Consider the following 17,101-nt stretch of genomic DNA (forward strand, 5'->3'; position numbering starts at 1 on the left):
GCCTTCCTTAACTCTACTGAAGTCCCTATACTGCCCTTGAAGCTGCCTAATTATCCCTAACTTGCCCTAGGACTCAGTGGGTTGGAGAGATGAACAATAACAAAACTTCAGATTCTTAAAACACTTGAGATGAAGTCCATGCAAGAAGAAATGACACTCATATATAATTTGATAGTATTTGGACATTAAGGAGATATCTCTCTCTCCTGGCTTTGGTGGAGAAGGAAGTACACAATATTCATGTTTGAAGAACTTTTTCTAAGATTTTTTTGAATGAGCTTTTGTGTAGTAGAATAAAACTTGAGTATCTTCACAATGCTATTTAAAATGACAAAGGTGAATATGGTTTGCAAATGGTGTGGGGGAGAAGAAGATTTATTTAAAGCAAATAGGATGTGAAGGGAAAATGATTTTCCCTAAGCTTTCTGAATATAAAAGGCACTTAGTCCCGGGAACTAGGGGACATTGGCCACTTACCTTTTGACATGCTAGTTACCTCCACACATACCTTTGATTCTTAATTAAGTGAATGTCTGTGAGGTCAGATTTCATGGCTAACTTAAAAAAGGTTTCTTGCCTAAGGTGTTTCACAGTTGCACCCTCATGTCTTAATCTAATTTATAGCCTTTTATAAAGCTTGTTTTCTGAGGATGGAAATAATTTAAACAAGGGTGAATTGTAGATCAAGCACTCCCCTGCAGGGGTCGCTATGAGAGTAGCAATTTGGCATTCTTCCTTTGCCACCCAGCTCTGTGTGGCATGACTTGGCACAATTAGCCCAAGGATTGTGATACCTGGTTTGTTGGCATTTTACTTTTGAGAGTAGTATGAACTGTAAACCCACCAAGAATTCTGCAGGCTCATAAATATGTAGTCTGTCACTTTAGTTCTGTAAATACTGCCTCTGTGCATTTTGTTGCACCGTTATTTTAGAGTTAGTATTATAGCTGATTTGTATATGACAAATATGTGCACATAGACACATTAAACCATTTTATTGGTTTTTGCAGCGTGAATGATGGTAGCCTAAACTTGACCTTCTATAGGACCTCAGATTATTGTTTAATGGGGCTGTCACTCAGGACACTTAACTGGCTTCCTTCAGTGCTTTTAAAAAATTGAATTGAGCATGATGAGGTGCATCCCCTTGATTAAATGTTTTTCCTCCTATGCAATCACCATTAGCTGTTTGGCTTCTATTCTGTATTCTTTTGAAGCAGCCCTGCATTGCAAATCAATATCTTTCTGAAGAGACAGTGTGTTGTGAATTGCCTGGACAGCATATGCACGGTTACTTTGGCTGCAATGCTGCTGCAGAGCCCGGTTACTCTGCCTTCCTGGGAACTCCACAGGCAAGTCCATCGTGTTTAGAGAAAAAAAAATTAGATATTTCTGGGCAAAAAATTAAACTGTTAAAGCTATTGATGCTGAATGTTAGCATGTCCTTTGTGTTCCTGTGAACCATTTTTGGTCTTATTCCACTGAGATTAGCTTCTCTGAGGTGATTTCTGGTTGGTTTTTTTTTTTTTTTTTTTGCTTCTGCTTCCCCCTTTCTTGGTTGTAGTACGGCCGTACCATTTCAGCTTGCTAGTGCAGAAAGATGTGAATTCAGTTGCTGTATGAGGCTGGCCTGGTGCAAACAGATTGCTAGAGACATGTTAAAGAGTTCCAGGTGAATCGAGCCTGAGGGAGACAACAGTAAAACGGTAAGAGAGAGCATGCTTAAAATTAGAGCAAGGGTTTTAATTTGGAGCATCACGGCAAGTCTGAATCCTGACTCACTCATTTACAACTTGAAAAGGATTCATTTTATGCATGTCATTTTACTCATCCTCTTGTATTTAACTGCCAAAAACATCACAAATTGATCTAGGGGGTATTTAAATTAGGGATCTGACAGGAGGTTACTCATGGGAGAGTCTCCTGAGGCTCCCGAGGCTACTGCTTGTAGTTTGTAAACACCAGTAGCAGTGATAAGATGAGGAAAATGTTTAGAGACTATGCTTCTTTGCTGTAGCTGAATCTTATTTCTTCTGAAACTCATCTTACTAATGAGATCTAACAGAGTGTTTTTGCCTGGCTATGCTTGGCTGACTGCCCTCTGAGTCAAACCACTGAAGGACGGGCGACTACTTTTCTTCATTTGGGCAAACTGATGTCCATGAATTAGCTGGATTGGATTTGAGTGGAATAAACATCTCTAGTATATTAGGGAATCTGGGGCTTGCTGCTACTCATCCCACCCCCTTCCCTTCTGGAGCTCAGAAATGCACCTGCTTTAAGTGTGTGCTGCCTAGCAGAGGTCAGTGTGTTGGTATTTTGCATCATTACACCTGTAGTGGTTATGCTTTCACGTATGGAAGTGATAGTCCTTCATGCAGTTATGCTTGAGGTGCTGGCTCTAATAGTTGTCTGTTAGCATTTTGGATGCTAATGGAGAACCTCTGCAAGCAGGAAGGACCGGGGCAGCAGTCTGGCTACTCCAAAATGATGCTTACCTGCTTCTGGAGAAGTATGCAGTTGAGGGATAGAAACATAAACCTTTATCTATACAGAGGTTGAGCTCCTATTTCCTTTGTTAATTGGCATGGAGTTTTGGGGTGGGGGCTATTGAAGTTGAAGGACATGTTTTAATATTGTTCATAGTGAGACTACTACAACATGGTCCTGGTGAATTTATAAAGGTCCATCTATTATTTAGGTGCTGAATGTCAGCATTTGGTTTTATGCTTTAAAAATATTCTACTTATGCATAGTTGAACTCATTAAATCATACAAAATGTAAATGATGTCAGTAGTGAATATTAGTTGAGAAATTCATCAGTAACTTGTTGTGGCATGCTGGCCATGAGTCAGTTGTGAATAATTTTATAATTATATATTTTTAAGAAAGGATACCAGATTACTTGACAGGCTAAGTGAGAAAAATATTGATAATATGTTAGGGTTCTCCATAACTTTTCGGGGGGGGGAAATCCTTAAAAGTATTTTTTTCATGGGAGGGGATCTATAATACTTCTGTATTCTCTCAACTATTTATTAAAAAGGTTGAACATTGATTTTTTTGAAACTAGTATTTGGATTTCCTTCCACAGAGAGTTCACATTTCTTTTATTTTGACTATTATTTCCTAAAAAGTCAAGATGGACTCTATGTTGTTTTTCCTGTATTTCAGTTGTTCTTGAAAAAAAAAAAAACCCTTTTTTTTCCTATTTAGAATATGATATGTTTGCTGTTTCTTTTCTGGGAGAGATGTGTGTTTTCTCTCTCTCTCTCTCTCTCTCTATATATATATATATATATATATATATATATATATGTATGTATGTGTGTGTGAGTGTGTGTGTGTATATATTTATACCTTTACTTTGTATGCACTAAGGTTTTTCATCCTTTGACAGAGCAATTGTACATTTGCAAAAGTATGCAATTTTTAGAAAGGAGAAGCAATATGACATTGATTTTACAATCATATAATTTTTATTTCACATTTCACAAACATTTATTAGTCATCTACTATGTGTAAGACATTACAAGATATGTTGTAAAGGAAATGGAGATGAAATAGATACACTCCCTTCCCTGAAGCAGCCTCATAGAATTGGCATTTTTTTCCTCAGGAATATGCTCCATTATACTTTATCATAGATGAGAATTTTTCCTTTTATTAATTAATTTATTAAACATATATGGAGCCTCTACTGTATAACTGTGTAACAGTAAGAAAAACAGATTGGTTCCCTGGCCTCATGGAACTTACAATCTCTTTAAAAAAATTCAAGGAGAAATTTTTGAGCAGTTGCCTTCATTTTGGGTAATTGTGAAGCAGGTTCTATATGTTTTGATTTTTCTCTAATGTGGTATAAAATACACAGAACATGACATTATTTTAATCATTTTAAAGTATAAAGTCCATTTCGCATTAGGTGCATTCGTGTTTTACAGCCATCACTGCTATCCATGCCACAATTTTTTCACTTTACTGTTAAGCAGAAACTTTACCTATTAATAACTACCCATTTTCCATTCCCTAGCCCTTGGTAATTTCTGTTCTACTTTGTGCGTATAGTAAATTACCTATTCTAGATACCTGATATATCGAGTGCAATCATATGGTATTTGTTCTTTTGTGTCTTACTTATGTCTCTTGGCATGTTTTTAAGGTTATAGAATGTTATCCCTTAATGATTTCACTAAATCAAATTCCCATGTGGACACCAGAATAGATAATTTAGAGACACTAAAAATGAACGACTGTGGGGAGGAGGTGAGGAATGAGGAATAGAAATGCACTGAGAGAAAGATCTATGGGTATATTATATTTGGATCCTTTTTATGACCTATACTGGGCTACTTAGATTTTCATGTCATTTTTTTCACTGATAAAGAGCAACAGCCAGCTGAAACATTAAATGCTTTTGTCATCATTAACATTTAAATGTCACCCACTTTGCTTCTAGTCCCTTACTCTAACTATATAAGCAAAGGCTGAATATGTTGAGGTTCTCTTTAAGAATCGAGACTCTTAGAACTGGCAGGTACTTCAGCAGTTGTGTTATCTAATTGGCTCATCATCATTTATCCAGCCAGCAGGAGTGTGTGAGACTTTAATTAGTTTTCTGATGTCCACTGCCAGCCTTCTTTCACTTTACACTGATGTTTTCCATGGATACTCAGCCTGAGAACTCCTGTTATCCTCTGAGTTAGAGAGGAATGAGAGATGGTATAAGCTTGATGCCACATTAAACATTTTTCCATTGGGAAAAGTTAAGCGTGGCTTCATCAGTATAGCTTTATCTTTCTCAAATTTCTCCACGATACTGCTTCTCTTTAGTCCAGATGGTTTTTCTCATAAAGGATTCTTTTTAGAAAGTCAAAGTAAAACCCCCAGAGCTCTCCATTTCTCTCCCATGGACAGACTTGATGATTCTTAGACTGCATCATTCAGCAGTTTCTCTTTATACCTTTAATGTTCTACCTAGGAGACAAACATTTATGGAAGAGAAAGATTCAATATGGCAGCATCTAATATCTGAGTCATTCCATCCTCTCAATCAGTCTTTTCCTTTTTAATCTAACTACTTTGTAGTCCAGGCTTGACTTTTGATATGAGACTGATTCAGAATCGTTAGACAGAAACTTGTCAAATTTGGGTGGTGGAAGTGGGGTAGAGGCAGGGAGGATGGGTAAGGAAACCTTAAATCACAGAATAGTTACTTTGCTTAGTTTAAAAAATGCTTTTCTTTCCATCAGGAGAAGAGAAAATGAGGAAAGTATTGCAGATCAGGTCTATCCTTTTATTTCCTTTGGGACATATAAGGAAGACAACTTGGTAGTCAAGAGCTTGGGTTTTGTAGTCAGATCTTGTAATAAATCTTGTCACCTTTGCTTACTCTATGAGTCCCTTTGGATGTGTTACTTAGTTCTTGTGTGCCTTAATGTAATCATCTGCAAGTTCAGGATAATAATATTACCCCATTGGGTTGTTGTAGAGGTTAATTTTGAAACCACTTATGCATTTTCCTAGTAACTCTATATAATAAGAGCCCAATAAAAGCCACCACCATCATTATTGTCATTATCATCCAGAAATTCTTAACTTCCACCTCTCTTTTCCATCTGCTCGCATTATTTCTTACCCAAGATCTTTCTCCAGTTTGCTTGATTCTTGAGTAAATACGAAATTTTTTTTTTTTTTTAAGATTTATTTATTTATTTATACAAGCACTGGGTATAGCCAGAAGTGTGGGAAGGTGAGAGAATTCACCAGAGCCAGAGCGGGGAGCAGAGCAGGCAGAAGGACCGAAGTACACTGCTGAGGGGAGCAGCGGGCAGCAGGAGAGGTCTGCATGCCATGTGGGACCCTCCTCCAGTGGCCGGGGAGCAGCCGGGGATCGAACCAGCGCTGCAGAGGCTGTGGGCAGCTTCGCAACCCAGCGCTCAACCGCTGCGCCACCGGGGAGGCCCAATACGAAATTTTTTTTAATGCTACTGAGTTTGAGGAAAATGCTACAGAATGCTCCAGTGTTCTATATGTCTTCCTCTTCTGCCCAGGTTGCAACAACCTTTTGACTCAGTGACTTATTCCTCAGCTAAAGGAGATCTCACTAAAAATACAAAGATGACAGTGAAATGCTTCCGGAAAGGCCGGGGTTTGTTTTCAGGTGGCAGACAAGCAGCGGGGTGTGTGTACCCCACTGCTTTGCTCTATTCATCTTGGATATCTCAGTTAGGATTCACTATTGACTTTTCTCAGTCATAGGAAAGGTTTAAAGAACCAGTTCTCATGAAATCAGTTAGGAGTATATTATTAATGGATTGCTGTCCCATTTATTATTGCTGAAATTTTAGCTCTTTACAGCAGATGGACCAATCATTAAAGCTACATTGAAAGACACTTCTGTTTTGCCCCCAAAGGTTCATTGTTCCCTGTGTTTCTCTTTATAAGCTCTACGTGGCTAGTGACCCATATATGATTCTCTGAAAATTTTAAGAGCTTCAAAAGTCAATCGTATTTTGAGTGATGCCCTATATTTTCTGAATTCTTTGGTGCAGTCTGTTTCTAGATTTATCTTATTTGAATAAAAACATTAACCTTTGAAACTTTGTGGCATCACTCTGACATAATCACTAAATTATTATCCATGCATTAATAATGCATTTTTTATTAAAAAGATGGTTATTGTAGGTAAAGAGGTATAAGTTGTATTTATGTAGTCATCTGTTTCAGAGTAAGAAGATAGCACATGATTCCATTTCTCCTTCAGGGAAGGAATTTAAAAATATTTATAATCTTCATTGTTGAATGTTGCTCATATGGTTACCAGGGGAAAGAAATTCAGGTACTAATGGATCAGTCAGTAGCTCCAGTAGTGTCTCTTTTCAGTTTCCATTTTTAATGTTCTTGTGCCTTCTGGATGCTTTATCTTTCATGAGGGAGAGGAATAATGAGCTACAGATATTTGAAAGGTATAAACACAAAGGAAAGACTAGCTTGCATTAGTACAAAGAAGCTATGGGTGGTGCAGTGAAACTCAGAAACAACAGAATTCAGAATGCACCTGGGACTGTTTGTTTGACCTTAGAGACAAATGACAGCTTCTCTGGTCCTTGGGATATGAAAAAACTCCCACAGACACTAGGCTTGTGTGTCTGGATGAAAGAGGCCTGAACCATTTTACTGGTTTCAATTGTCTATGCCTCTGAGTTCAGCCTGATTGGTTTATCAGTCTGAGTGCTTCTGACATGGTAGACATTTTTAAATTGTTGTGGTTAGTATTATTCAGTTGCCTTTTCAAGTTATTTCACACCTCTGCCTGGTGTGGGGTCCTTTGAAAATGCTTTCTGGTTCCCCCTTTTTAGGTCGGACCCAACACAAAACCTAATAAAAGCTATATTTAAATCTGTAAACGCTATGAAAGAGAAAAGTTCCTATGTGTAGAATCAGACTGTCTCTTTTCTAGAATAGGAATTCTAAGGGAATAGTGTCTTGATGAATAACCTAATTAGCCATGCGGTGTGAGCTACTTCCTGTAGCCTGGTTCTTCTGTTTCATGGAGAATGAGTCTTCGTCTTCCCAGCTGTGGCAGTGGGAATTTTGTAGGTTGGAATAGGCTTTTGCTTTGTGAAGTCTCAACAAGCCAATCCTTTGCTGTGTGTGTGATTCTCATTTCATGTGCTCACTCTGAGCCCTCTGGCAATAAATGGGAAGCGAGATAGATGGCCATTCCAGTATTTCACCTCCAACATTGTCTGCACATCTGGCTATATTATATTGAGCACCATGCTCCTGACTGTCTTTATTCCATGATGGGGTTTTAATCAGCATATGCTTATGGATATCAAGTAGGTGGCAGAAAATTTTCTTCTTTATCCCCTTGACCTTTAATTTTTTTTTTATATTTAGTAAGATTTTAGTGGAAACAGTGACTGAATGATGTTTCACCCAGATTGCCACAGAATCACCATGTCCTTACTTGTGTGAGTAGGAGTTCATGTCTTTTGTCCAATCTGGGGTAGGAAGTGTTCAGTTATGCCATGCAGGCAAAGTGCTTTTTTCTTCAGGGAAGATTTGTTTTAGGATAAGTGATACTCTTCACAAGTATAAATTCCTTCTAAAATTTCATTTGTGGATCCTAAAGTGACTTCCTTTTAATTTTTTTTTTCAAAGCTACCAAATAAACTGCGGTAACTAAACAGCAAATTAATAATTTGCTCTAGAACAATTTTGTGTATGTGTGTGTGTTTTAATAGACAGGGTCGCCAATGGCAACCTGTATTAGAAACACATAAATCCTTAATTTTCTATGCAGGAAGTAATGTCACATATGCTGTTATAACACACATATATTCTCCTTTCTCTTCTTCTTTAGGCAATTTCATTGCATCTTTTTAATTCATGAATATATTGGTGTACCCAATATAAATATATTGAGAGTATCTTATTGGAAAAGTTTATTTCAGAGTTATAAAATTATATTACTTTCTTATATTAATTTCCTGAAATTCCTATGATTTTTTTGTGGGAAGCATGAGCAAAAAATATTACCCAGGGAATATTCAAATGGTTGCCACTCAGATCACCTCCAAAACCTTGGCCTTTTTCACAATCTCAGTCCCTGATATGACCATAGCTGTAGAATCTGGCATTCCCTTATTTAAAACAGTGCGCCTCAGACCTCACCTTCCTACCTTCCCTGCCACCTGCAAACCTCCTGGGGATCTTGTTAAAGATGCAAGTTCTAACTCAGTGAGACTAGGGGATGGGGGGGGGGTTCTGCCATGCCAGAAATTGCCAGTGTTGCTGGTCTACAAGCAGCAAGGGGTGAGAAAATATTCCAGATGCAATCTTGATCCCTAAAGATAACTACATTCAGAAAAATCTATATAGCCCACAACTAATAACAGTGATGGTATTTCTACCCTTACTCTGAGTATTCATTAAATTTTATGTTAAACTTACCATTATGATTTGGGTGAAATAAAAGAATCTAGAGATCAGTAAATATATGCATTTTTGTCTGTGAGCCTTGAAGTAAAGCTCTGTCTCTTATCCAAATCAAATATATAATTATAACAGAAGAGAAATCAACTAAATAAAGTCATTTTAACCGCATATATTCTAGTTTAAACTACTGGGAATACCACCCATATATTTCCTAATAGAATTAGCAAAAACAACTATCAAGCCTCTTGGTGTAAGCATTGAAACACAGTAAAGGTTGAAAGTCACTGAAGCTCCATCAAAGGATGTAATGTCCTCAAGAGTTCTTCATTCAGCTATGTCTGTTAGCCAGTGGATTCAGGATTCCAATGAAATTAGGTCAGATCTTAAAGAATCCAGTCAGTAGATAAATAAGCATTTTTAAATTAAATCACAATTGACTTTGAATTCTGGTGAGTGAGAACTACTGGTGAAAATCTTTTCATTGACAAGAAAGATCCCTACTCAGAAGGTGTCTCATGTGAATATAGTTTCTTAGTACTACCTTTTTTAATGGCTTCATTTTACAGATGAGAAGACTGAGACCGGAAAGCTTAAGTGGCTTGTTCTAAGTCACTTAGTTCTGACTTATGTGGGCAGCACATTTGCCTATATATTAATTAATGTTTTGGAAGTGATTTTAAGGAAGATCTTGATTCTGATAAAATAGAGCTGTAAGTAAAAATACACTCATGCAAATGTCCTGCTATATACATATCTATCTTTGTTCCATGTAGCCATTCACACTGCCACCTGTACATATAACCACATGTGTGCACACATACACGCAGGTTTAAGTTAGAGATGAAGGCAACTATCACGGGTTATGATTCCCCAACCCCATATTATGCCTGCCTATCCCCTAATAGCTGAAATTCCTTTTACAAGGGATGGCGCTTTTTATTTTATTGTGTTTAAGTTCAGATGATTCTAAGAGAGACGATACTCTGATGTAAGTGTTCAAAAACACTGTGACTGATGATACACTTTTTACTGAGAGCAAGCAGATTTTGAAAAAGACACTGAGTAGGAGAAGCTATCAGGCCCCCACAGGATAGCACACAAGGGGAAAAACAAGTATTAGAGGTCAAGTGTCAAGACTTTTGCTTATTTTACTTTTGCTTTGCACTGTAGTAGATGTTCTTTTCATGAATGTCAAAGGATTGTGACTTAGCTACTGTTGAGGGCTGATGCATATTCACTATGGGTCATCTTAGAGTCTTTTGAATCAATTTGTTTTCTAGTATCTGCCCTTACAAAGAGTGTGAAGAAATAGGGAAGATCACACTCTGAGCTCAGTAAAATGCTGATCACCAGAAAATGGTTAATTCAAAGGGACAATTTTCAGGCCAAATGAATTCACTTGAAATGAATGTTAGCCTTAACTGAATTAAGTTGTCCTCTTTCCTGTCTGTTGCTGTGAGTTTGGTAGACAGTTGTCTGGATTTCGGAAAGGCCCAAGCAAAAATGTTAGGTCATACTGTGATCTTTGGCTCCTTCAAGACTTCGAATTTCTAGCAATTTTTACTGAGTTTTGAGTCTATCGGCTAATTTACAGACTCCTGTTAATAATGAATGGACCAAAATAATTGATTCAGATGAGCACGCAAATATGTGGGTGCATCTCTAACCTTGCTTGAAATTCTAGATTCTGTTGAATTTACTGTAAATAAAAAAGAACAGAAGTTTATTTTGGTATTTGTGATGATTTCTTCTGTTTTCAAGTACCATGAGACATCCCTGCTTATGTGAGTTTTGTCACTTTGGTTTCTAAATGGAACAAGGAAGTGTGAAAAAATGCAGTCACAAAGAAAACCTATCTTAATTCCCATTAGTATTGCAATGTCTCTTATTTTCAGATGGTCCTGATAGCACAGCTATCAAACTGTGATTGGCTCTGGGCAAAGGTACTAAGGATGTTTCCTTCTGATCCTGTGAGAAAATGGCTTTTAACCTGTGAAAGGCCCTTATTTTCTCTGAGTTAGTGAAACAAACAAACACTTACTAGACCTTTCAAGCTGAGGTTTGAAGGAAAAAGTGGTCTTGGGGGCAACTGGATGAATAGAAAACATAATTTTTGCCCTTTGGAGGAGACAAACGGGTCATAGAGATGACCAGTATCACAACAGAAGTAATTCTAATGTGTGGTATGCAAAATATCGGAGCAGACAAAATGCACAATCACTGAAGTGAATCCTTTCATTTTTGGAAGGAGAACATAAAATTTTTAATTCGCAGATGATATACCATATATAGAAAATCCTAAAGACCACACACACACAAACACACAGACACAGACACACACACACACACACACACACACGAACTATGAGAAACAATACCTGAATTTCGTAAAGTGTCAGGAGACAAGATCAACATACAAAATCAGTTACATTTCTACACATGAAGTGAATTCTTAATGAAGGATTAGTCTAAGTGGGTGAGGTGTAGTCAGTAAGGGCTTCTCAGCAAAATAATTTTTGAGATGAATCTTGTAGTGGGTCCATGGCTTGGTGTGGGAGAAAAGCTGTGCAATGGTGAGTGCATTTGTATAGGACAGTGAAAGCTGGAGGCGTCTTCTGTGCCTAGAATATCCATAGCTTGTGGCCTCTAGACTTCGCCAAGTGACCACATCTTTAGAAAAGAAAACAAACACACATATGTAGCTAATGAATATAACTTTGAAAACCAATTTGTTTTAGTCTATTTGAACATTAATTACTACTTAAATTCTTTAAATTTCGAATACTAATTTAGCAGGACTTTTTTTCATGTACTGTAAACAAAGAAACATTCATAAATATGATTATTCCAAATTATATTACTACATTTATATCTCCTTTTAAAACACCAACACCATGGGCTTAGTTTTATTATTATTTCCATATTCTTTTTATAACTTTTGATAATTATAAATTTTCTTCTTTAGATTACTTCTAGGAGTTTCAATAATAATAACTTTTGAATCTTCTTGGGGTTGTGTAATCTTTACAAATTCACAAGTAAAACAGTGTCTTCTCAGAATAGTCAGTATTATAGGACCCAAGTTGTTGATTGTGGATTGCTTTATTCAGAGTAAATCAGGTCTGAGTCACTGGTTAGGAGCTGAGTTTCCTTTTTAAGGGTTTAATTTCACTAGTTATTAGAACTTAACTTATATTCATCACCCCCAACCCCCAAGTCTTCCCTATCTTCCCTATTGGTTTCACCTAGGTTTTCTTTGCTGCCTGATGTATCCCTACCAGATGTATCTGTTGTAAAGTGGTGTTTAGGCAATGTCACATACCCTGAAGTCTGTTGTGGTGTTATATTGACATGGCCTGTTATTACCGGGACACCCCGTGCTTCTTCTGCACTCGTGCTGCTCAGACCTTCTCTTCATGGGTCCTGATCAGTCTTTCCTGTTCTTTTCCAGCCTGACTTCTTACTCATCGTTTTATGTGTTAAAAACATCCGTATCATATCCAGTGGTACTCATCTTTCGTTTATAACTGCCATTTGCCCATTCTATTAACTCTTCTCTCTTGAAATTATACTAAACTGACAGTCTTTCAATAACTCAACCTGTTTCATTTAGCCATAATTTTATTTTCCCTTTGATCTTCAAATACTTAATCATAGTTTGGCTACTCAGAGCCTCTTTAAGTCAGATACCTTTGTAATTCTAGCATCGTCATTTATAATTCTAGCATTTTTGAAAGGATGCTAGTTTCCCAGCAACAGCTGGATATTTCACAGCTGTTTATCCTTCCTGCTCTGTGAACTGGAATCAGGTTAACTTCCAAGGATTCTTCTTTTCTCATAGTGGAGAGTGGGAACATAGACCAAAATCTGAGCTCTAGTGGTTCACATAAAGTTAGTGGTGGATCTAAGGGCTACTATTTGGTCATTGGAAAAATCTGCCTATTTTGAGGTTTATGAGTTCCCACTGATTTTTTTCCAATTTGACTTACATGTCTATTCCCTAGTTTTCTGGTAGCATGAGGTTAAATATGTCACTAACATTTACTACTACTGCACGAAGACCATAAATTTTGTTACAGGAAGAATGACAGATTCTATTTGACAAGGAGAAATGCTTATTTAGATTGGTGACGGTTGATGGAAGGATTCAAATGAAGACTTGGGCACTGGAGAGTTACACTAGTGCTATATAATCTGCTTTCTAGAACCCTCTCTTTCATTGTTTGGACTCCAATCTGCTCGCTCTTCTCCAAGTACCGTAGGAGCTGCCAGAGATTGCAACTCTAGGCAGAAAGAGCATATTCTTACTTCACCTTGCCCATGTCCTTCTCTCAAGTACACCCTTCCCTCTTCTCTCTGGGGTCTGCCTGGCAAGCTCATGAGAGAAGACTAATTCCTCATGCCTTTATGAAAGGCCTGGATTCAACTATCTGATGTGCTCATGGTTAACAGAAAGGGCCAGATCACATTTAAGTTGTTTGTCCCAAATATTGGAAACTTGAAACTTTTCTGGGACAGCCACTTTGCCCTAGGTGGAAAACTCAAGTATAGATTACTTTCCTGGATGAAGATGGGTACCCAAAGCTGGTACTGACACTGGTATTATTCACACAAAGTCCAGGAGAAGTAGAGACCAGCATGAATTGTGTATAAACTTAATTATGTGGAGAACTTATTTGTGGCCTTTATAATGCTGATGGGGTTTCATCATGTAGAAAATTCTGAATGTCTGATTATTGATTGATAGTAACCCTAAGAATCATCTCCTGTTTGCTCCTGGATCCGATACAGGGTATCAAATTCAGTAAGTGGTATCTGCAACATGTTCCTAAGAACATCCTGCTCAAATATCAAAGTGCTTCCAGTGATTTCAGCAACATGAATATATTCGTTTTCTATTGTTGTGTAAGGCATCAGCACAAACTCACTTATTCTCTCACAGCTTCTGTAGGTTGAAGTGCAGCATAGCATAGTTGGTTTCTCTAGCAAGGTCCAAATGGACTGAAATCAAGGTATTGGCCTTGACATGGTTCTCATCTGGGGCTTGGGATTCTCTTATAAACCATCTAGTTGCTAATAGAACTCAATTTTTTATGGACCATGTGGGACCATTATCCCGTTTTCCTGCTAGTTGTCAGCTCTTGAAGACATTCCCCATGCAGTTCTGTGCCTTGTGGATACATATTGGTTTACAGCATGAGGTGTTTGCCTCCTTCCAAGCTAGCCACTCTTGGTCTTCTGCAACTATCTGAAAAAACTATCTGCTTTTAAAGGGCTCTCCTGATTAGGTCACATGTAACCATCCAGGGTTAAGTGGGATTGCCATATCACATAACATAGTCATGGGAGTTGATACCTCATTATATGCACACATAGGGGAGGGGTCATGCAAAAGTGTGGGACATTGGTTGTCCTCTTAAATTCTGCATATTTCAGTAGTTTGTAGTTAAAGGAATTCTTTTGTTGATAGTGTTTTGTGAACATACATGTATATTATTTTTACATCAGACTGCTGTTATTTTTTATTCTAGTTTTTGAATAACAAGTATTTCAGAGCTTCGGTCCCTTTCAGCAAGGAGACTCCTTGCTTGAATGAAACTTCTTAAATCTGATTTATTAATTCAGACCCTTATTGAGCTTTATTGAGGCACTGAGTCGAGGCACTAAAGGAAAGGGTGCAATAATATAGACAGCATCCTTGCCTCATAGAATTGGATAAGGAGATATTGAATCTGCCTGGAAAATTTGGTACTCTGCAAACCACTGTGGGATATTCATATATATTTTTGAAATATCATGTGAACTAGGGACTAACTAGCAAGAAATGTTCATGGCAATAAGTAAAATCGCAACCATAGACCTGTTTCCAGACAAGCATACTGTTTTGTTTTTTTTTAAACTTTTTTTTTTTAAAGATTTATTTATTTATACAAGCACTGGGTACAGTCAGAGATGGCGGGAGGGTGAGAGAATTCACCAGAGCCAGAGCGGGGAACAGAACTGGCAGACTGACTAAACACACTGCTGAGGGGAGCAGCGGGCAAGGCAGGAGAGGTCTGCCACGCCATATGGGACCCTCGCCGGGGGCCGGGGATTCAACTGGCGCTGCAAAGGCCGCGGGCAGCTTTTCAGCCCAGTGCTCAACCGCTGCACCACCAGGGGAGGCCCACAAGCATACTGTTTCTAAGAAGTTGGTTTTATGCCAATGATTGTTTTGTACTTGTGTTTTGCTATTTCCTTGTAGATGAAAAAGATGATGAAGATGAAGAGCTTGTGGATGTTTGTGGGAAATCTTTGAAATTAAGAAGGTTTTGTTGAAGTACATTTCTCTCTTCAAAGTTAGAACAAGGCTGCAACTATCATGTTTAAAAGGGAAAATGCTTTAAAGAAGCTGGCTTTCCACATGTGCAGTTTGCACTGACTTATAATAAACACGTGTCCTGAGCCTCCCTTGTGGTACAGGGGTTAAAGTCAACACTATCAAGCTATCCCCAGACACTGCAGCATGAGTTCAATCCCCGGCAAGGGAGCTAACCCACATGGTCCAGTAGACCTCTCCTGTCTCATCCACTGCTCCCCTCAGCAGTGGATTTCAGTAGATTTGCCTGTTCTGCTCCCCCCTCTGTCTCTGGTGAGTGCTCTCAACCCCGTACCTCTGGCCTGCACTCCAGTTCTTATATGTATAAATAAATACAAATAAATCTTAAAAAAAATAAACAAGTGCCCCATACTGTGATCAGTTAAATTAGAGACTATCTCATGAGAACATATTATTGTAAGGCACAAGGAAGCAAGGCATAGTCATCTGTCACTTGCTGATAGAGGTTTTTTTTTTTTTAAGATTTATTTATTTATGCATGAAAGAACTGGGGTACAGGCCAGAGATATGGGGAGTGAGAGGATTCACCAGAGATGGAGTGGGGAGCAGAACAGGCAGACTGACTGAAATACACTGCTGAGGGGAGCAGCGGGTGAGTCAGGTGAGGTCTGCTGCACCATGTGTGTCACCTCCCTGGCCAGCTGGGGAATCGAAGTTATGCTGCAGTGGCTGCGCACAGCTTCATAGGTTACGTCTTAACCCCTTGCGCCGCCAGCAAGGCCCCAATAGAGGTATGTTTTGAGAAATGTGTTGTTAGTTTCATCCTTGTGTGAGCAGCATAGAGTGCACTTACATAATGTAGATGGCTTAGCCCGCAACTCACCTAGGTCATATATGGGGCCACTATTGTAAATGTGGTCCGCTTTTGACTGAGGCACAGTGATGTGACACTAGATCCTGTAACAGTTTCACTTACTTAACTTGTATAGACTCAGAGATTTATCAGTCTGTTTGCATATAGAATACCTGTGCTTCCTAAAATAAGCAGTCTTAGTTTGCCAGAATTGGTAGCACAAAGTTGAGCAAATGGAAGGTTTATATGAGTTTCTATAATTTCATGAACGCTTGTTAAGAATTAAGTTCATTTTTTAGCTTTGATGGGTCCTTATTGCTCTTCTTTTCTCTGCTGACATGTCCAAATGACATTTGTCATTTAGTATTTACTGTTTGTTTTTTTTTTTCAGATTTATTTATTTATGCATACAAGAACTAGGGCACAGGCCAGAGGTGTCAGGGGTCAGAGGATTCACCAGAGACTGAGTGGGGAACAGAACAGGCAGATTGACTGAAGTACATTGCTGAGGGGAGCAGCAGGCGAGACAAAAAGGGTCTGCTATGCCATGTGTGTTGCTCCTTGGCCGGGGATCGAACTCGTGCTGCAGAGGCTGTGGACAGCTTCATAGGTTGCGTCTTAACCCCTTGTGCCACCAGGGAGGCCCTACTGTTTTTTTTTTTTTTAAGCTGTGGCTATGGGGTGTATATGTGCTACAAAGTTATACTCCATAATAATTTTTTCTCCATATTGTTACAAACCTTTTTTCCCCATATAGGTCCTTTGAAATACAGGAGAAAAAGTCTAATTTACTAAGATAACTCAAAAAGACCTTTAATAAAAAAAATAGAATGCGTGCTAAATGGGATGTAGGTTAGCTCCCTATTCTCCTTGGCAAAACTAAGCAATGTTTCTGTGGGAATTATGCTTCTTGGTGTTACAGACAGGCTAGAGGCCATAAAATCATTAAATAAAGCCAACAAAGTCTCCAGAGTATAGGGAG

At 38.3% G+C, this 17,101-nt stretch overlaps 1 protein-coding gene across 3 annotated transcripts in view; it reads left to right on the forward strand.

Annotated features, from left to right (window-relative positions):
• The window catches only part of CDK14 (cyclin dependent kinase 14), a gene marked incomplete at both ends in the record, with an annotated part of 470,170 nt that overhangs the window by 123,277 nt on the left and 329,792 nt on the right, over positions 1 to 17,101 (forward strand). The window contains one exon of one of the 3 annotated variants that reach the window (XM_084229438.1): positions 1,284 to 1,352. The exons of the other annotated variants lie outside the window; for them this stretch is intronic. Within the exon in view, the coding sequence (XP_084085564.1) occupies positions 1,284 to 1,352 (69 nt within the window). Of the gene's footprint in view, positions 1 to 1,283; positions 1,353 to 17,101 lie in introns of those variants that run through there. 3 annotated transcript variants of the gene reach the window in all.

This window comes from Talpa europaea, assembly GCF_964194135.1.
Source record: "Talpa europaea genome assembly, chromosome: 3".
NCBI lineage: Eukaryota > Metazoa > Chordata > Mammalia > Eulipotyphla > Talpidae > Talpa > Talpa europaea.